The sequence below is a fragment of the Amphibalanus amphitrite genome, unplaced genomic scaffold (genome assembly GCF_019059575.1).
Source record: "Amphibalanus amphitrite isolate SeventyFive unplaced genomic scaffold, NRLGWU_Aamphi_draft 001654F_arrow, whole genome shotgun sequence".
In the NCBI taxonomy this organism is placed as follows: domain Eukaryota; kingdom Metazoa; phylum Arthropoda; class Thecostraca; order Balanomorpha; family Balanidae; genus Amphibalanus; species Amphibalanus amphitrite.
Genome location: NW_024883147.1, coordinates 2,434 through 22,528, shown reverse-complemented (window position 1 = coordinate 22,528; position 20,095 = coordinate 2,434). Strand labels below are relative to the sequence as shown.

At 49.6% G+C, this 20,095-nt stretch overlaps 1 protein-coding gene and 4 long non-coding RNA genes across 5 annotated transcripts; all 5 read right to left on the bottom strand.

Moving 5' to 3' along the window:
- Positions 1 to 358: 358 nt before the first annotated feature.
- LOC122374423 lies at positions 359 to 1,266 on the bottom strand. The gene is made up of 3 exons (XR_006255213.1): positions 1,091 to 1,266; positions 707 to 875; positions 359 to 484 (listed from the first exon to the last, which is right to left on the bottom strand). It is a non-coding gene; the product is annotated as an uncharacterized LOC122374423 (long non-coding RNA).
- Positions 1,267 to 2,133: 867 nt separating this feature from the next.
- Positions 2,134 to 5,554, bottom strand: LOC122374425. Its single transcript, XR_006255215.1, has 2 exons — positions 5,139 to 5,554; positions 2,134 to 4,755 (listed from the first exon to the last, which is right to left on the bottom strand). It is a non-coding gene; the product is annotated as an uncharacterized LOC122374425 (long non-coding RNA).
- A 24-nt stretch (positions 5,555 to 5,578) lies between these two features.
- Positions 5,579 to 8,470, bottom strand: LOC122374427. The gene is made up of 4 exons (XM_043353193.1): positions 8,191 to 8,470; positions 7,059 to 7,887; positions 6,732 to 6,849; positions 5,579 to 5,611 (listed from the first exon to the last, which is right to left on the bottom strand). Exons 1-4 carry the CDS (start codon positions 8,192 to 8,194, stop codon positions 5,579 to 5,581), a joined length of 984 nt encoding a protein of 327 aa, XP_043209128.1. The 5' UTR covers positions 8,195 to 8,470.
- A 6,201-nt stretch (positions 8,471 to 14,671) lies between these two features.
- LOC122374426 lies at positions 14,672 to 17,403 on the bottom strand. Its single transcript, XR_006255216.1, has 3 exons — positions 17,319 to 17,403; positions 15,065 to 15,186; positions 14,672 to 14,749 (listed from the first exon to the last, which is right to left on the bottom strand). It is a non-coding gene; the product is annotated as an uncharacterized LOC122374426 (long non-coding RNA).
- Positions 17,404 to 18,458: 1,055 nt separating this feature from the next.
- LOC122374424 lies at positions 18,459 to 19,387 on the bottom strand. The gene is made up of 2 exons (XR_006255214.1): positions 19,298 to 19,387; positions 18,459 to 19,107 (listed from the first exon to the last, which is right to left on the bottom strand). It is a non-coding gene; the product is annotated as an uncharacterized LOC122374424 (long non-coding RNA).
- Positions 19,388 to 20,095: the final 708 nt, after the last annotated feature.

Below are 20,095 nucleotides of genomic sequence, written 5' to 3'. Positions count from 1 at the left end.
CGTCGCTAAGCCCAACCTGGCAGTGGCGGTTCCAGCCACCTCCCCCCCCCCACCCCCCACCCCCGATCAGTGGCGGTCGTTTGACCGCGAGCTTGCGCCTCGAATCATTTGCTCAAACAGTTCGTTCTGACATTGTAATGTATTGCTCAACACTTGACTATACGTATATACACCGCCGCGCTGGTATCCTCCAGCTACCATTGCTCCATGGGGAGTTCAGCCTCTTCGGCTTCAGCCTCTTCGGCTTCAGCCTGGCGGGTTTCGAAGTCAGGCTGCCGGACCTCCAGCGTCTCGAGGTTCTCCACCGGCTGCAGTGGAGGTTGGTCGGTCGGGGCCTGGCCTGCCACTGACGGGCCAGCTGCCTCCTTGGTTTTTGAAAGCCTTCGGAGACGTTTGCCGTTCCGATCCCGGCTGCCGGAGAGCCAGAGGCCCACGCACCTCCCGACGGCGTCTCGGTTGGCGCCACCGCAGCGTCTCAGTGTCTCTGCCAGAAAAGCCACCCAAACTGCGTCATTATCTTGTGTGAACAAGGGAGGGATATGGGAGGGTGTACAAAGCACACCGATACATCAGAAAAGAATATACTGCATTTAACAGACACGTGAAAAAAGAAAAAAGCGCTCCGATGAATGGCAAACGAAAAGCAAAACATCGATAGCAAAAGCAAACATGCACGCAAATACACGCACACACAAGCATCACTCACCGCAGATAACGTCGAAGAGGACGGTTTCCGCTATAGCCCTCTTCCCATTCTTCCCTTTCAGGGAAAGGTGCTCGGACAGATCGGCCGACACAGTGCCGCGCATTACAGAACGGACGTTCCGCTCCAGGTCCGATCGGGCCATGGTGCAACACGCGCTGAGTTGCTCCACCTGGAAATGAACGCCAAATGGTTAAGAAGTAAAATAACGCATTGGCAAAAAAAATGGGTGGAAACATGATCATTGTGCTGGTGGTGTGGAATCAAACCTTAACCGGGGCGCGCTAGACGACTCTCCCCTACCCTGACCCACCCTGAATCCCACCAGTGGATTGTGATCAAAATTGATCAAATCATCTTAAGCATTAGACATAGATGGAACCTTACCTTGTCTAAATACAACCAAGCTTCAACCCACGGTATATATAGCACTATTAAACCCAACCTTCCCTAACGAAGTTCGCGTGCTCCGCCCGCTACGCTGATCCTCAATGAAAAATGGCGGAAATGGCGGACCGGTAGTGGTGCATTGGTGGCGACGGCGTCTATTCGCAAAATAATAATGTAAATGTAATAAAATAATAAAATAAAAATGAATTGATTGAAGCTGACTATATAAATTCATGATGAAGATTTTTGATAGCAATTTTTCAATATTTTTTTTTAATTTTATACAAAAATGAAAAACAAATATTTCAGCTATGAATAAAAACAATTCACTAAAATAAAAAAACGCACTGCTCGGTGACATAATATCATTTTAAGGGAGAATTCAGCTAATTATTCTTGAAACCAACATTTCACATCTTATTTTTTTAATTCCACCACTATATCCGCGCGGGATGCTTTGTCCGGCTTGTCCGACGAACCCGCAGTCAGCCCACACAACGCCCGTGACGGAACTTTCATCGGGCAGCCCGCGCATTGCCCGTAAAAAACTGCATGGGTTGAGCCCACCCTCTGCCCACGTTCGTCATGCCCATACGGGGCCCTCGTGAGCACAGCCCGCAGTCAGTCCATGTTCGCCATGCCCACACAAAGCCCTTGCTATGTCTGACGAAAAAAAACTCCTAACTGGGGCTAAGTTGGGCTGCGCCCGACTCCTGCCCACTTTGCCCGCACTGTGCCCACGAAAAATGTTGGATGGGGTTCTACCTACGTGTGTAATGTGGCCCCAATCGGGCTATGCTGTGGCATGCCCGATCTAACTGCAAATCTCATTGGGCATGCCCAAACAATTACAAATTGGGCATGCCCAAGCATTGCCCAAGCAATTACAAATTGGGCATGCCCAATCATTGCCCAGATAACGGTGAAATTTGACATGTTCAGACTCCAGAGCATGTTGTCATTTAATGACAACGTGCTTTGTTTTCAACATGCCTATGGTACGTATGTTCTTTCGATGATCATATAAAAAAATGAAAATGTCATCATCCTCCATTTATTAACATAACATTTGATACGGGGCGATGACAAACATCGGACGAACAAAGAACGCATCTCATAATTGAAAAGTGCTGATCATTTCAACACATCTGAAAGTCATCGATCTGTTGAACATGGAACGTCTACGTCGAATACCAAAAATAAGGTCAAATCTCTTACTACATGTTTGATAAAGGCCTGTGGGCGAAAGCTCGCAACTAAATATATACATTGCAACTTTCATTTATTCATATGTCGATGAAACGGTCATACCAAATACGATTTCTATGGCGCCAACATCATCAACTCCCAAAATTAATCTGCAAAGATTAAATCATTCATCAATTCATTCATAAAAAAACATGTAACTTATCAACATTCGGTATGAACAGAATGCACGGGTACACTCCCTTCTTGAGCTCCACTTCCTAGTTCCTTCTGCGTTTCACAACTCTTCGAAGCGGAGCTGTCGTTCCTCGGAATACTCCTCAGCGTCGGGCACCGCCTCGGCGGCGGCTGTCGGTGCGTCGCCTGCGGCCATTACCGCGTCGCCATCGACCATACGACCATGATCGCGACGGCTGTTCGCCAGTCGAGCCAGCCGCTTCCCGTCACGGTCGCGGCTCCCCGACAGCATGGATGCGAGTCTCGGCGTCGGCCCCTTTGATGTCAGCGACCAGCGCGGCCACCTAGCGGCCAACAGATGAACTAAACCTAGCCACGACGCGCGGTGGGCCGCAGTGTAAAGCGTAATGACGGGGATATGTTCCGCGAATATTTTTAGGCGTTTTGGGTTGAAAAATGTTACAACATGGCACAAGTGATGCCCATATCTGTTTTCTGATCATTTACAAACCAAGTCCCAGTATAATACGGACGGGAGTCGGAAGAGGAATTGGATGGGCTTGGCTTGCATGCTCCCCCTCACCCGCCACTCAAAATCTGCAGTGGGCACAGAAAGCCCGAAAAGACGTTCAGTGATTGATCATGATCAATTAGTTTGTTCATCGTATCCTTTGACGATAATACACTTACGATACGCCAGTCAACCCAGTCATTTGGACACGAGATTCGTCTCTCCGTCCGCGGAGAGCGCGCCTCACGCACCCACACACAGACACAAACGGCCCGAGCTCAGCCCACGCGCAGGACGGCGGACGCCCGATACAGTGTGGAGTCCATACCGGTCCACGATCGTGCCACTCGGTTGCAGATGGTTCGCGAGACCGTCGCTGGGGCCTGGCGGAGTCCCGAATACAGCCACTGGAGCCGCGAGGCGCCGCAGTGCAGCCCAGCAACACGGGAGCGGTGCAGCACAGGGAAACGGGAGCGGCTGGCTCCCGTTTCATCTCTAATCACTGTCATCTCGCCCGCACACGGCGACTCTCGACGGCAGCGCGCATCACCCCATTACGCCGCACATCAGCCCAAGACGCCGCACCCCGACCGATGACGTCAGAAATCATCCCATGACACACCACACACGTGGGGACTGACAGCGGAGGTCGAACCGCCAGCGACACCCTCAGTACACTCGCATCTACATATACACAAGCATACACGCGCGCGCACACGTGTCAGCCTGCCGTCACGCTATATAGTATACACACATTTAGACACATGCAAAAAAACTTTCGACATCGAGCTTGCACAACTGTAGAGGAACACAGCTGTTCAGTCTGCCACTCTATTTCAGAATGCCGCGCGGGCCGGCTGACCCGCGCAGACGATGACACCGCGGTACAGTCTAACAGACAGGCGCACGCACACCGCGCCCTGTGCACAGCCGCCGCGCGGCCCCGCGCACGCGCAGTCGTCGCATGGACCACGCCCAATTACCGTACATTACTTTCCCACGTAAAAGTTTGGTTTGTTCCGCACACGAGCCGGATAGCGACGCGCGAGCTCACTGCGATTGCCCGTAGAAACAGACGCGTCATCGGGCCGCGACAATGGCGCCGGCGCCGTCCGCTGAGATTGCGACAGCGGCACCCGGCCAGATAGCGGCGATGACGGAACGGCAGCGCTCGAGACCTCGCGCTGAGTCGGCCCAGCTGACGACCCAGCAGCAACACCAGCCAGCTCGCCAGACGACCCAGCAGGCGGCTCGGCAGACGACCCAACGGCAGCACCAGGTGCCGGCGGCCGAACGAGCGCCGCGGCGGGCGGCCGTTAAACAGCGTCGGCGGCAGCCGGTAGCCAGCCAGAGTGAGCTCCCTCAGCGCCGCCGCCAGGTGTCACCTCTCCGCTCCGGCTCAGGTCAGGTAGCTGACGATATCCTGTGGACAGGGGTCGGCGTCTCAGTTCATCGACCTGGAGATCGATCTCTTTTGGCTCTCGTCCTCTTTCACGAAGTTGATCGATGTGACGTCTCCAGCATCTCCCGTCTTCTAATCGTACCACATACGACACCGGTCCATCGATCGCACAGATAAAGCCGGGTACCCAAGGACGACCCACTGAGAAATTTCTTGCATAAACCTCGTCATCTATGTCAAAAGTGCGAAGCGTACGCTTACCGTCATGGTTTTGTTTTTGGCTCACTTGACCTTTGACCACCGTCGCCCGGATGCTCGGCCGTAGAAGGTCCAGCTTACTCCGCAGCCTCCTGCCAAGCATCAGCTCTGCGGGCGGAACACCAGTTGTTGACTGAGGGACAATGTGTTGGTGAAGCAGCCAGTTTGCGAGACACAGATCCCATTGTCCCCCGCCAGAGCGCTGCAGCGCCAGCTTCACTTCTCTCACCATCCTCTGCCAAACCGTTCCCCTGACTGTGTCCTGGTTCTATCGTTTTGTGCTCTACGCCGTTCCCACGCAAAAACTCTTGGAACTCCTCAGAAGTAAATGATGTTGCATTGTCTGACACGAGTACATCAGGAAGGCCCCAGCGTGAAAACATTTTTCTCAATTGAACAATGGTGGTCCTCGAGCCAATACTGTGACACAGTTCAGCCTCTACCCATTTTGAGTGAGCGTCCACCACAACCAATACGTATCGTCCTCTTACCGGCTCAGCGTAATCAATGTGAATCCTGGACCACGGGCGGTCCGGCCAGGGCCACATACTCAGCGGTGCGCGGTCCGGTGCTGGGCGGCTCTCCTGGCATGGCTGGCAGCTCCGCACGACTTCCTCGATGGCGGCATCGATGCCCGGCCACCAGACGTAGCCTCGTGCCAGCGCCTTCATGCGCCTCATCCCGGGGTGGGCAGCATGTAGCTCGGCCAGTACCTCGCCTTGTGCCCTCTCTGGAATGATGACACGGTGTCCCCACATGAGGACGCCTGCGGTGACTGACAGCTCCAGTTTCCTGTCGGTAAATGATTTTGGCACATCGTCACCTTCACACCAATCACCATACTGCACACTCTGCAGCACTCTGCTCAACGTCCGATCCGTAGCTGTGAGTCGGGCTATCTTTTTTGCGTCGATTACACGACTGTCCACCATCAAGACCAGCTCTTCCGGTTCACCTGATTTGCCTAAAGGCAACGGAAGACGGGACAGAGCGTCGGCATTTCCCATGCGATCAGTCGGTCTGTGCTCAACGCTGTAACTGTATGTCGACAGCTTCAGCGCCCACCGTCTGATCCTAGCAGAGGTCATTGTCGGTAAGTCCTGATGTTCTCCGAACAGTCGTAACAGCGGCTTGTGATCTGTTACCAGCTTAAAACGGTTCCCGAGCAGATAGTTGTGAAATTTGCACACGCCGAACACAATGGCTAGAGCTTCTCTGTCAATCTGTGCATATCTGCGCTCAGACTCTGTCAGAGTACGCGATACATACCCCAAAGGTCTCTCTGATCCGTCAGCCTCTCGATGCGCCAGTACCGCGCCGATGCCGACGGGAGAGGCGTCACAGACCAGGACGAGCTGCTGGCCACTCCTGTAGTGCGCCAGAAATGAGTCCGACGACAGGGCGTTCCGCGCCCACTGGAAGCTCTTCTCCTGCTCGGAACCCCAGCGCCATCTGGAATCTATCCGGAGAAGCTCGTACAACGGGGCCAACTTGTCAGCACGGGAGGGCAGATACTTTGCGTAGTAAGTCACCATTCCGAGAAAACTAAGCAGCTCCTTGACACTTTTAGGAACTGGAGCATCCCTGATAGCTTTCACTTTGGCTGGCGTCGGTCGGATGCCATCCCTGTCGATCAGATGCCCCAAATACTCCACTTTTTGCATCATGAACTGACACTTGGATGCACGTACCTTCAGTCCAGCTTCTTGCAAGCGGCGGAGGACCTCGTCCAGCGTCTTCAGGTGCTCTTCAGTGGACCTACTGCTCACCAAAATGTCATCGAGGTACACGGCAACAGATGGCATGCCGCTCAACACCTTTTCAATCTCCCGCTGGAATATCCCTGGCCCAGCTGATATTCCAAATGGTAAGCGAGTGTAGGACATGGGCCCTTTAGCCGTACTTATCGTCAAAACATCCCTCGAATCTTTATGGATGGGAATCTGGTTGTAAGCTTGTGCCAGATCAATCTTCGAGAAAATCACTCCTCCAGCTAACTGAGCAAAAAGATCCTCAACGAGCGGCAGTGGATACTGATCCAGTTTGACGGCACGGTTGGCAGTGAGTTTGAAGTTGGCACATACCCTGATCTCACCAGACTTTTTCAGCACTGGAACCAGTGGTGCAGCCCACTGGCTGTGCTGCACCGGCACCAGTATGCCCGCCTTGACGTCCTTGTCGATCTGCTCGTCCACCTTCTCCCTGTAGACGTACGGCAGGGAGCTGGGTCTGAAAAATCTGGGGGTCACAGAACGGTCCACCTCTAGCTTCACCTCGACCCCTTTTAACTCACCAAGACCCGGCTCGAACACTTGACGGTACTTTCCCTTCAGCTGGTCGATGGCCGAGTTGAAGACCGCCTTGACCTCGCACCACCAGTTGATCGCCAGTTGATTCGAATGGCCTCCAACCAGTCTCTGCCCAAGAGACTGGATCTGCTGCCTTTCACCACGATCACCTTCATACCAGTGTATGTCATACCATTGTGCTCGACAGACGTACAAAATTCCCCGAGCACAGGAATGGGCTGATGTGTATATGCTCGTAGCTGAACCCTACACTCTTTCAGCCTAGGCTTGCAGTTCAACATGCTGAAGGTATTCTCTCCAATGAGAGTGTACCTAGAGCCTGTGTCGATCTCCATTGTCACATCAGTCTGTTGCAGTTTAACATCACACGTGAACGGAAGTGAGCCACCCACCTGTCTGACGTCAGCAGTGCCGGTGTCAGTGGATCGACGGATCTGGCCGACTGCTTCTTCGGCTTCCACCCAGCTCTCCCAGTCCTCTTCATCGCCGGAGCCGGTGACATTGTTGGCCGACTGACGGCGCCTCCCAGAAGTGGCCGTCTTCCGTGGGCGGCGCCTGCACGCTCTCTGAATGTGGCCGAACTGACCACAGTTTCGACACTTGAAGTTACGGAATCTGCATATATCTGGACTGTGATTCGCACGATTGCAATGCCAGCAAGGCTCTGTGTTCGCCTGCGCTGCAGCAGCATGGACAGTGGCGTGGCCCGTGCCCCCGCACTGACCTGCGATGACCTGAGCGTCCTTACTCGACATCTCGAGCGACAGGCTGACTTGCTGAGCTCTGGAGAAGTCCAGCTGGGGCTCAGCCAAGAGGTGCCTCTGGATGCGCTCGTCAGCGATGCCGCACACCAGCTGCTCCATCAGCCGATCCTCCAGTGTGCCTCCAAACTCGCAGTGCTCTGCTGCCTTGCGGAGCTCGGCGATAAAGTCTGCAACAGGTTGAGACGGATCACGATGGCACTGGCTAAATCGAAATCTGCTCAATATTTTCGATGGCTTGGGGTCTTTGTGAGCTCTCATCACTTCTAACAGCTCTTCAAACGATTTATCATGCAGTGCAGCCGGCGATACTAAACTGCGAAACAATGTATACGCCTTCTTCCCACAAGCAGTCAATAAACGAGCTCTCTTGACGGTACCATCAGTGATTTGCTTACTTTCCAAGAGGAAGACAACACGTTCCTCCCACTCACACCATGAATCCGTATCGGGATTAAATGGTTCGATCTCACCCATTTTGCTGCAGCAGAAGTCTCGGTGCCCAACGGGTTCAATACCAGAGCCGTCCGCGGCGACCGGGACCACGCCTTGTCCAGCACCCGTCCTTTGGCTGTCCGTTTTCCTCGTCGCCAGTTGTAGAGGAACACAGCTGTTCAGTCTGCCACTCTATTTCAGAATGCCGCGCGGGCCGGCTGACCCGCGCAGACGATGACACCGCGGTACAGTCTAACAGACAGGCGCACGCACACCGCGCCCTGTGCACAGCCGCCGCGCGGCCCCGCGCACGCGCAGTCGTCGCATGGACCACGCCCAATTACCGTACAACAACCATCACTGCAAGAGCGACTGTTCAGCCTAGTGAAATGAAAATGAGATCATTGAAAAGGATGGCACAGCCCTGCTCGTCACCCCACTATCTGACTACGCTCGAGATGTGACTTTGAGCAGCTTCCTGTTTTGTTTCTGCGCAGGCGCTCGCCCAGAGGATCCCTGTTTGCAGAGCCTGTACAGGTTCAGGCGAATGAAAAGGGTGATCATGAAAACCAATGCATTCTTATCGCACAGCAAGGCCAATAGATCTAGCGCCGGCTGCGAAGTCATGACACGGTTTAAGATTACCGACAGCATTCCCGACTTTGTGAATAGAGCCGGCCACAGGACTTGGGTAGCGCGGTAAGCGTACGAGACAATCTCGTAAAAGCCCTGTGTGGGCTTTACCAGGCTTCCGGCTTCTACTTCTGATGCACCGGTAAAGCTTTTCAGTCCACACATCATCTCCCGCTCAAAACACACCAAAGGATCGGGTTTTGCGAGCACAGCAGAGCACTGAACACAGGCATGTTTCTCCGCACCACGTCGCAACACCCAGCCGCCGACGTACGTCAAAATGTTCGACATCGTAGCATCGATCGGTGCAAGTGAAACGTCAACTGGCTCGGAGTTCGCTAAGGACACTTTCACTTGCGTGAGGTTGCACCTCACCCTGCGGGACACTGACGTCACAACGGTGAGGAGCGTGTCGCCATCTGGCTCGCAGTTCGCGGTCGGTGGCGCAAGAATGTTCGTTGCCACCGTCTTACGGAGGGCCATTCGAAACTTACTGGCATCCGGCAGATCATTTTGTCCATTTCTCGACCGAATGACTGAGAAGAGATTCTCACAGGCATCCTGGTTGAGGCGCCGAGTCAGCATGAACTGCAGGACCCGTCCACCATAGGTGTCCCACAGCGATAGAACGCCAGCGATGGTGAGCTGCAGACCACGCACCGACGGTACCTGAAGGCACAAATGATCACAATTACAATAAAAAAGTTACTGCATACAAACCACTTATGATAATAACGGTTCAATACGGCCTCATAATCAAGGCGATAAAATCCTAACAAAACGACATATCAAAATCCATGCAGTAAAACTGATTTGGCGAAAATTGTGAAAATTTCGAAACGACGGTGTCACATCAGCAGGTCTTTGATCTCAAGATGTACCTAAAATAGCTGTCTTTGATCTCGTTCGAGGACTTATGAAGCAGACACGCGAATAAAAAATGTTACGAATTGGAAGACGTGTGCTGTGAATAAATGTTATTGACAATGCGGAGCCGAACATCGCGCCGAACGTCAGTCTTTACCTGCACATTCCATCTTCCGAGCCACGCGGATGTATCTTGGAGGAAGCGTCTCCTGTCCTCGATGTTTCTCCCACTGATGGCTTCCTTCATCGGGTTAGCAGCTTTGAAGGTGCTGGAGTTAAGCACATCAAAAGTGTCGTTGAGGCGCTGTAGGAATACCGCCGTGTCCTCAGGATCAGCAGTCCTGGTCTCCGATCCGGTCCCACTCCCCAACATGCCTGCCAACACATATAATAATAACTATATTACCAGCATAAATGTTATAATCACTTCACGACAGAAGTATTCGAAAAATAGTTACTAAGAATAATTAAATATTCATCTGTTATACTGACAGGCAACCAGTCCATTGCCAAATGACCGTTAGGTGAGTATGTGCTTCGGTGGACATTAGATAAGGGAGCATTAAGTCTATGAAAATATGGTAAGTTTCACAATATTTCATTGGTGTTTGATTTAACCAGCTAATTCCAGTCACCAATTATTTTAGTTTTGAGTTTGGCCTACTAAAGTTTACAGTCAGGAACCGCCACTTACCGCATGCGCTGTACAGCGAGATGCCAACAGCTACGGAGCGGCTGAGCACTTGGGCGGCGTACCGAACTTTCATTTTCTGAAAGTTGTTGGGAGCGACGTGTTTCCGGGTGAGCTTCGGAGCGCTTCTCAGCGTCCTTTGAGAGTCCTTTTCGAAGAACTCGGTCACGTGAGACCAAGAGGCCCTCTTGTCATCTACGAGGATGTCATGCTTCATGAGGGTGTTCCTCAGACACTTGATGAGGTGCGGCACGTCGTGTATGCAGACTACCTCTACTCCGTCCAATTCGAATGTGGGAGCTGCTGCAGAAACGCCCAGCTTTGAGTAGAGCTCCTGGTTGGGCGTACCCATATCACTAACCACGCATGCCACAGTAAATCCAGCGAGCCGCAGCTTCCTTATACACTCCTCCAGCAGAGGACGGAGGACAGATGCGGGAGTAGGACCATGGCTTAGAGTGTATCCTACAGGCTGTTTCCACTTCGAAGTCAGACCTCTTGCTAGGAAGACCAATGCATGATCGGCCTTCCTCGCAGATTTCCCCAGCTCCCCAAAATCTTCTATTCCTTCTATGACATCATCATGAGCCAAGTATGTCAGGTTGGGTCGCACCTGCATCTCGTCAAATGAGAGCACGACAAGCTTTTCATGCTCTGGGGCCTCACGGAACTTCTCCTGCATCACCGAGAGTATCCAGTCTTGAAAGCCAGGCTTAAACTGGATCATCTCAATACGCTTTTGCAGACAGCGAACACTGGGCAGCACAAACGTTTTCTGCAAGTGTTTGTAGGCCTTTTCTCCCTGGTAGTAGATAGCCAGGCTCTCCATGATCTGGGCGTCAGTGAAACGTCTGCCCTTCGCCTTGACATTCGTCATTTCCAGCTGATTTTTTAAAAACCGCTGCTGCTGTGGACTTAAGATCCCAGCCGTGAAGTCCAGCACATCTTTCACGCTCTTTGGTTTGCTATCCGCCAACCGGCCTTCCAGTGCCTGACGTTTTAAACGCAAGCGCCGCATCGCACACCGGTATCTGTTCAGCTTAGATTGAGCAGCCTTCGTCTCAGATGACACAGGGTGATTTTCCTTGGACTCCTCACCGGTTGCATCCGCGTCACAGTCTCCATCATCACTTGGCGAAATCGATGCAGAAGGCGCAACACGTTCGCCATCTCCAGTTTCCTCTGCTCCGAGGTCAGCCTCAGGCGAGAAGACAATGTCCATGGATGACCAGTCCATGCACGGTCCAGCAGGCTCTGCAGCAAAGGGCGGGGTAGAGAAGCGTGTTAGTACTATATCGTGAAATATGACGGGTTGACCCTATTCCTGGGCGGCGGGCACTGGAAGGTTCGGAATCTGGCAGGGGTCCTTCAAATCAAAAGTTATTGCCCAAAAACTGTTGGTGACCTGTGATGACGTCACATGACCTCCAATGAGCATTGCACAGGTCATGGACACACCTGTGGGCTTGAATGACCAAGGGAAACTACTTTTAGCATGGTTTTGGCTGTTTGGGACGCTTTTGACGCACATCAGAATGAGTTGAATTTTCCCCCATTGACTTATAATGGAGAGGTCACAAAATTGACCTGACCTTAGGTCACAGATAAAGAAAATCCAAGATATACATTTTGTAGGTACTGTCACGGTAATCAATGCTTAACCCTCGCCCTGGCAGGGCATTTTTCATAACACGGCCTGGCAGGGGGGGGGGGGGTCGATGCGACCCCCCCTCGCGATTGGCTCCTATGGCACCTAGAAACACCAAATTTGGTAGGTAGGTGGGCCCCCTGGAGTTCTCGCCCCTGTGCAAATTTCGTTGCTCTAGGTCAATATTTAGGGGGGTTTTGGGGGGTATAAATGTAAAAATTTCGCGAAAAAACAGGTCAAAAGTTTTTCGCTTATAACTTTTGATCTAATTAAGATAGAGCAAAAAGAAAAGCACCAGTGAACTCAGCACGTCAAGGCGCGTCGAATGAAATGCTTTTTAGCTTGCTTAAGTGTACTTAAAGTTTTTCTTAAATTTTAAGTAAACTTAAATTCATAAATTAAGTTCAAGTTAACCAAATTGCATCATATCGCATATCATTCGATTCGGCTGATCACCAGGAACACAATGATACCATTTTTTAAGCTCTAGCATCATTATGTGCCAAGTTATTGGCAAAAACGTCATTTGACCTCAGTTGACCTCATTTGACCTGACCCATGGATAAGTACACCAAACAAAGAAGCACCAAGTGATCTGCTGTTAAGTACTGTTGTTTTAAAGCACAAAAGTGATAGAACGAAGCGGATATCTCCAGTATTTTCCGAATTTAGTATTTTCCCATAGGCTTAACATTACGACGTAATGACCTCTAACTGACCTCAGGTCAGTGACCTCAAAAAACCCGAACTATATGTTATACAACTCGGTGAACTTAGCACATCCTGAAAGTTTGAAGGAAATCAGTGCAAAACTGTGAGTTGGACAGGTGGAAAAAGAAAATTTAAATTTGACCATGACCTTGTACCGGTTTTTCTGACCTGGTGACCTGACCCAAGGTCACCCGGACCTGAAATTTTCAGGTCATATGTAAAAAGGTTGCCCCATAGGCTGTGCCAAATTTGGCGGCGCTGCGCGCCGCCGTTTTTACGCTATCTTCGAAAAACCTTAGGGGGGGGGTCGCATCGACCCCCCCCCCCCTGCCAGGGCGAGGGTTAAAGTATCAAAGTGGTCGGTCAACAGTTGTAGCTTGGGCACATGTTGAAAGTTTTTCAGAGGTCGTGTCACTTAACCCTCGCCGGTCCGGGGGGGGGGGTTGATGCAACCCCCCCCCCCTGAGGTTTTTCTCAGCTGCATGCCAAACCGCTTGGAGGATCGCGCTGAAACTTTGGGTACCCAATGGGGCATCCTTTGCGCAACTTTTGGCGAAAAAAAATTGACCGGGTCATGTCAGGTCACGGAGCTATGACGTCATAAAGGGAACAAAGTCAGGACGTTTTTGCACGAAATCGTAGTTTTTCGTGCTTTTAACGACGATGTTGGCTACGCTTTGGCATTGTTTGGGTCAAAAGTGACTGGCATGACACTGACACAACCTCCGGCGACCCATGTAAGGTCAAGGTCAGGTCAAGGTCAGGCCAGTGACCTCTGGTGACCTCATGCAGTTTGACCTACCGGGGGGTAATTTTTTGTCCTGAATTTGAATCTGACGCCAAATAAAGCTCAGACACTTGGTTTATTGAGTGTTTCAGGGCCGTGGAGAGGTCACCGACGGGTTAGAACACGTTTCCGACCCCAACTGTCAGACGGCATTTTCGGCCACCCGGCCGCGGATGTGACCCGGCCGGCTTCCCGGCGCTCTGCCGCGGAATCTATTGGGTAAATGTAGATAAACTATACACCAAATTGCTCCATATTCATCAAGGAACACGTTAGTGAAGACCACACGTCGATATCGGCAATAGCGGCGCCGCTAGCGATGCGCAAAGTTGAAAAAATGTCGATTTTCCGAAAATTTGACCTTTGACCTGCCATAACGAGGTCAAATATTGACCTAGGGTCCAAAAAGTTGTGCTCAATCGCGAGATCTCGTCGAGAGCAACACGCTGGTTTTTTCGCGAAGCGCTACCACGACGCGTTTCGAAACGGCAGGGGGGGTCGTACCAACCCCCCCCCCCCTGGACCGGCGAAGGTGGCAGAATGCCGAGGATCTTGTGAGATATTCGCGAAAAACCTCAGGGGGCGTCCAAACGCCCCCCCCCCCCCCAGCGTGACGCGGGTTAACTTGAGCCAGCGACCTGACCCGACATTTTTCCAAAATGAGCTCAATGAATGTCACTGTGAAATTTCCTGCATTTAATAAGGGTAGCAGGATCTACGAAATGTACATCTCAGATTTTTATATTCATGACCTAAGATCAGGTCAAATTTGTGACCTCCCCATTACAAGTCAATGGAGAACAAAAACTTGCTCGGATTTGCGTACAGACGACTTCAAACAATTAAAACAGACATAAGATGGTTTGAGATGTTTGTGATATGCAACGTGACCAACTTTGACCTGACCTGACCTTTGACCTAGGTCAATATTTGAACTGAACAACACTATTGCATGTCACCAACAAAGGCACAGTTAAAACAATATATCTACCTGCATTCATCATTGAAAACTCACCTTTCTTTGCTTTTTTAGCCGGTGGATCTTGGCGCTCATGCAGAACCCTTTTTGTTGCCAAAGTAGCTGGAGGGTTAGGCACGTCAAAAAGAGTTGGCACAGCAGTGCGCAGAAGGTACTTTCCACTCGTGTTGTACTGTGAAGTCTCAAAGTGCCAGGAACGCAAGTAAACATTCTTGTACAAATACTCTGTACTCTTGTTTCTCAGGTCCTCTCTTCTGCAATTTTGCACCCATTTTTTGCATCTGCCGAGAGAGAAAACCCATGGATTAGAATTTAAAAACACTTAAGTCATGTACACATTGCACAGTCATGTGAATCCACCACACCAAAAAAAAATCATGCGCCAAACTAATGGAATACTGAAAACTCCAAAAATGACCTGCATTCAGTAAGTGTTAAAAACTAAACACAAGTTACAATTTACTTGTACTTAATGCCACCAGGAACTTTAAATGCATTCCATTTGTATAATTAGAACATGTATGAACATCAGCTCAGCACCCTAAATATAATTTTTTTACACAATCTCGATTTATCAAGATGCACAGCTTTTTTACCTTTCAGCATCTTTAGGAAACCTGTGGAACTTCAGCTCAGGATTGCGTTTTTTGTAAGTGCTGCAATTGATGGCACCACACCATGAGCTTCCATCATGATCCCTCCCCATCTTGATCAAGATCTGAAACAAAAATAGCAAAGAAATTAGGATGAAACATGGCATAGATACCTAAACACTTGTTTTAAAAACAAGAATTAGGAGAAGATTTCACAGCAACACAACACTTGTATTATTAGTAAGATATAATATAATATTTGTAACAGTTGTAACCCTTGTAAGATATTCCCATAGGTAAGTCGCAAACAATCCACTCAAATATCATCACATTTCTAGTGAAATTTTATTTTTGCTGAGCATTAATTATTGCATGGAAAGAATTGACTTCAAGTGGACAGTAATCCGGTTTTTAAACCATTAAGAGAGGCAAAGTTGACCAAAGTCAAGAAAAGAAGCAAAGTCAAGTCAAGGCCGCAGGGAAAGGCAACCGCCCTTATAGGGGATCACCAATATCTCTCCGTGGCCGAGTGGATAAAAGCGCCGGAGTTCGACGCTTAGCCGGAAGTGAGAGCCCGGTTCCAGCCCCGGTGCGGGCGGCCACATTTAGCTCCTACGTGTAATGGCGTGCGTGTCTGTGGCAGGGGCCGCACAGAAGCCAGGTAACGTGAGTGAGCGGAGGGGACCGTGTCCAGTCGTTAGGGCACGTTAAACGTTCGGACAAAATTCTGCCGTACAACTGGAATTGCGCGATCGGGTGGTGGGGTCAGGGTCAGCACAACAAGCTATGCTTAGTGCGGGCTCTGATTCCTCAAATCCACCCATTCAGCCATTCGGACTAAATTTAAAAAAAAAAAATCTCTCGCTGAATCATGTCTTGTATTTGTCTGATGTCCTGTAGGTACCTACATACTTGTGCTTTCACGAATACAACAAAGACAAGTTTGTTTGTTTGTTTGTTGGGGTTTTAGGGCGCGTCAACAACTAAGGTCATATTGCGCCCACACAACAAATACAAGCACAACAGCCTGACATGCTTTGTTGCAAAATAGCGTCAAAGTTTCATATCGGGATGTGGATGATTGATAAAATTAATTCATAAGAAGCCAAGTGATGCTCTTCAACTTCATGATGTGAAATCATTCATGACGTCATAGATTCAAGAGGTGTAGGAAAATGTCAATGTCGAGCGGTGCAGGAAAACGTCTAGAGGTGCAGGAAAACATATTTTCCTACACGTCTGGGGAACCAATCAACATTGACTTCTTGTATGTTTCAAAAGTGTAGTATAATGCACATGCCATTTTAATGCCTGGCTTTCTCCATTTAATCATGCAATGATGCATGTATGGGGGAAAAATATCAAAAGTTATGCTAAACAACATGTTTTCAAAGCCCCATATATGAACAAATAATAAATTTAAGCTAACTCAAGCTAAATTCAAACTCCATTAAAGGGACTGTCCCACCTTAACATTAGATTTGAGTTGAGATAGCCATCTTGATGGACGTTCTTTGAAAATCAGTGCCGTGAAAACCGTTTCTCCAGCAATTACTTCATCGCAAAGAAATTTGAGTTTGATTTTGACATCTGTGCAAATAAGTGCCACAATGTATTGGTATAGGCACTTAAATCTGATGACGTCATCAGGCTTTCGAACGTCCGTTAAATGTTTGACTAAAACGTTTTGTAGCACGCGGTGGTATATGCTGCGTTGCGCGCAACAAATGCCGCACTTTTAAATAAAGTCGCTAGGAACAGCGGAGATCCCAAAAAGTAAACAAAAGTAAAAGTCTAATATCTTGAAAACCGGTGAATATTTTTCGGTGAAATTTGGTAGATATTCGTTTTCGCTCTTTCTGAACCGAGCGACATCACTTTCATGCCAATTCATAAACTTTTTTAAAGGTGGGAGGGTCCCTTTAAATATGAAAATATAAGAATTAGGAACCTCAACCTACTGGAAATAGAATGTGATCATGCGCCATTTTTGTCTGTATACTTTGAGTTACAATAACTTAAAAGTGAAGCAAGTCAGCTTTTATTTCATGAGCCTATTTCAATTTTGAATGCTTCGAAATTCCGAATCACTCAACTATCCAGATTTATCTGATATAATTTAATAAGAAAATGGGATGTCTGTGAAAGCCGACGCACGAGCCTTAACAAGACGCCATTACAAACCCTTGAATATCACCGATTCAAGCACTTTCACGAAGGAACCGATATGTTCACCGGCATGCCCCGGTGTTCTTACCTCAGAAAATATCCGATTCTTCGACGAACTCAATGAAATGCTCACAAAAAAACTAAAACTCTTTCGCCGCACCACCAACCTCCATAGGCTCAGAACGGACGCCGGTGAAAACAGGGCGCCGGAGGGCATGAGATATGGCACACTGCCATATCCAGTCACGTGATCTCAGGTGAAGTTTTCCTTCCTAGCACCATTCGTGACGAAGGATTCGAAGGAAGTTTTAAAATGTTTTAGTAGCTATTACAAGTTTTCAAATTTAAAATGTACTTTTAAAAGTTCGGTTAACTTCAAACCGAGCACATAAAAAAATCGAGGCAGAATTGCTATATCATCTGTAAGCACGCCGTCTACCTATATGACCAGATAGTTGTCACTGCCTAGCGGTGCAGGTCGCAGGCCATGCTTTTAGAGATCCCAAAGAGATGGCGCTACGGTGCCCGTAGTATGCCCTGAGGGCCCCTGTCCGTAACGTCAAGTGACACTAAATTATAAGTAACGCATCGCAGTGTGTTTGAAAGGCTTGCAACTTTGCCTTTTTTAGTATCAGGTCATTTTCTCCTAATATGCTGTTCTTTTTTCTTTTGACGAATGTCTTGGACACTTGTATTCACATCTGTCAGTATCATATTGCAAGGAACGTAGTTAGAAGTTCACAATCCATTGCCGCAAACAGCGCCCCCTAGAATACTTCCGCTGGGCTAGGACGCCACCTATGAATGCGAGGTCTGCGCGGAATGAGTGCACAATCGAAAAGTATTTATGGCATACGCGTAATTGCAACTATGAACTATATCTACCAGGTACGTTAAGGCACAAAGATTGATAGACAAGTCATTTAATTTTTTCTAAGCCGCCACCCATTATCAGGTGACCAGGAGTGCCCCCTCCCCCCCCCTTCGCAATTGCAATGCATTAGTTATGCTATGCTATGTACGTGCCTAATGTTATTAGCTACGTTAGTTATTGTCATTAGTTATGCTGTGATGCCCATATGTGTCGTCCAGTCCATTGATGTGGTGTTCACGCTTCACATGTTTTGCTGTCTAAGGTCTTGTTGCTTGTCACATAACTAGTGACATACCTATGACGATTTACCACATACCGTTCCGTCGTTTCCTTTCCATCCTTAGGACATTCAAACCCTTCTTCTCCACGCCTCAACCCCCTGGTCCGGGCTGGACGGGCAACTTTATTCCATGCGGGATTGCCCATAAGCCGAGCACGCCCGTAGCCTGGGTGCTGGGTGGCCTGCCCATTTAAATGGGCTCAGCCCCGGCGACTCACTAGGGTGCTCGCCCCATGCCCCCTCCCCCCAAGTCATATCATCCTCCCGGCTCTGCAATGGTCTCATCGGACCAAGGGCCTAACCCAACGAAACAAACAAACAAACAAACAAACAAACAAACAAACAAACAAACAAACGGTTTATCACGCTTCTCATATCACCGTTAAGGCAGCATCGGAAGCAAATTAGCGATGCATTCCATTGTCAGCATCACTCTAGAATGTGACAAAACATTGTGTGACTTAGTCCGACATCAAAGCAATAACTTCCGCGGACCAGCCGCGATGCGTGGCTGGTAATCACTGCGCCCAATGATCTGACTCGCTTCATTGTTCAGTGACCGGTCATCTATCACCCACCCTCAGCGCGCAGCGCTTCGCCGGATTCCACGCTGACCAAGCCACCGTTCTCGACACCGTCGCGCCGCTGCCGTGAGACGGCACGGAGGAACCACCAGTGCTCGTAGAGTTTGTCATGCCGCATAGTTCTCTCCGGATGTCCATGCTGTGAGAAGATGGGTTGCGCAAGTGGTCAGATTTCCATCAGTTAATACTTAATTTGTTCGACACAGATATAATATAAGTTATAACTAGGTAACACGTGAAATAAAGCATGGAGAGTGAAATAAGCACACAACATAAGAAGAACTACTCATAAGTGTCATTACACTTGGTCACTCCACATAACCACTTACGTTTTCTACTATGTTGATGTGCTCTCTCCGGCAGGCTGTGGCTTGCTGCGGCACACGGGGCAGAGCCATTCTGCATCTTCAACTGCAACAGACTTGTGACAGCTCAAGAAAAAAGTGAGCTCGCTCAGCTCAACTCCGTTTTATCCGCTCCCGCTCAGCTCCCGCTCAGTTTAACACGGCTCAGCTCAGCTCACGCTCCGCTCAAACCGGCTGTGCTCCGCTCACGCTCAGCTCAGCTCAGCTCAGTTTCCGCTCAGCTCAGCTCAGCTCAGTTTCCGCTCAGCTCAGCTCAGCTCAGTTTCCGCTCAGCTCAGCTCAGCTCAGCTTCCGCTCAGCTCAGCTCAGCTCAGTTTCCGCTCAGCTAAGCTCAGCTCAGTTTCCGCTCAGCTCAGTTTCCGCTCAGCTCAGTTTCCGCTCAGCTCAGCTCAGTTTCCGCTCAGCTCAGCTCAGTTTCCGCTCAGCTCAGCTCAGCTCAGTTCCCGTTCAGCTCAGCTCAGTTTCCGCTCAATTCAGCTTAGCTCAGTTTCCGCTCAGTTAAATTCACGCTTAGATCGCTCAGTCGTTCTTTTTAAATCGGACATGCTTAACCCGCGCACCGACGGGGGGGGGCGGATATCCGCCCCCCCTGAGGTTTTTCGCGAATAGCGGGAAAACCGCGGCGCGTAGCGCCGCGAAATTTGGTATGACTATTCCCTTATCAATTTTACACATGGTGTGCAAGTTTGAACCTCCTACCTTTCAAGGTCAGGTCACCAGGTCACTTTGAATGACCCAACCTCAAGTCACTTTTTTGCAACT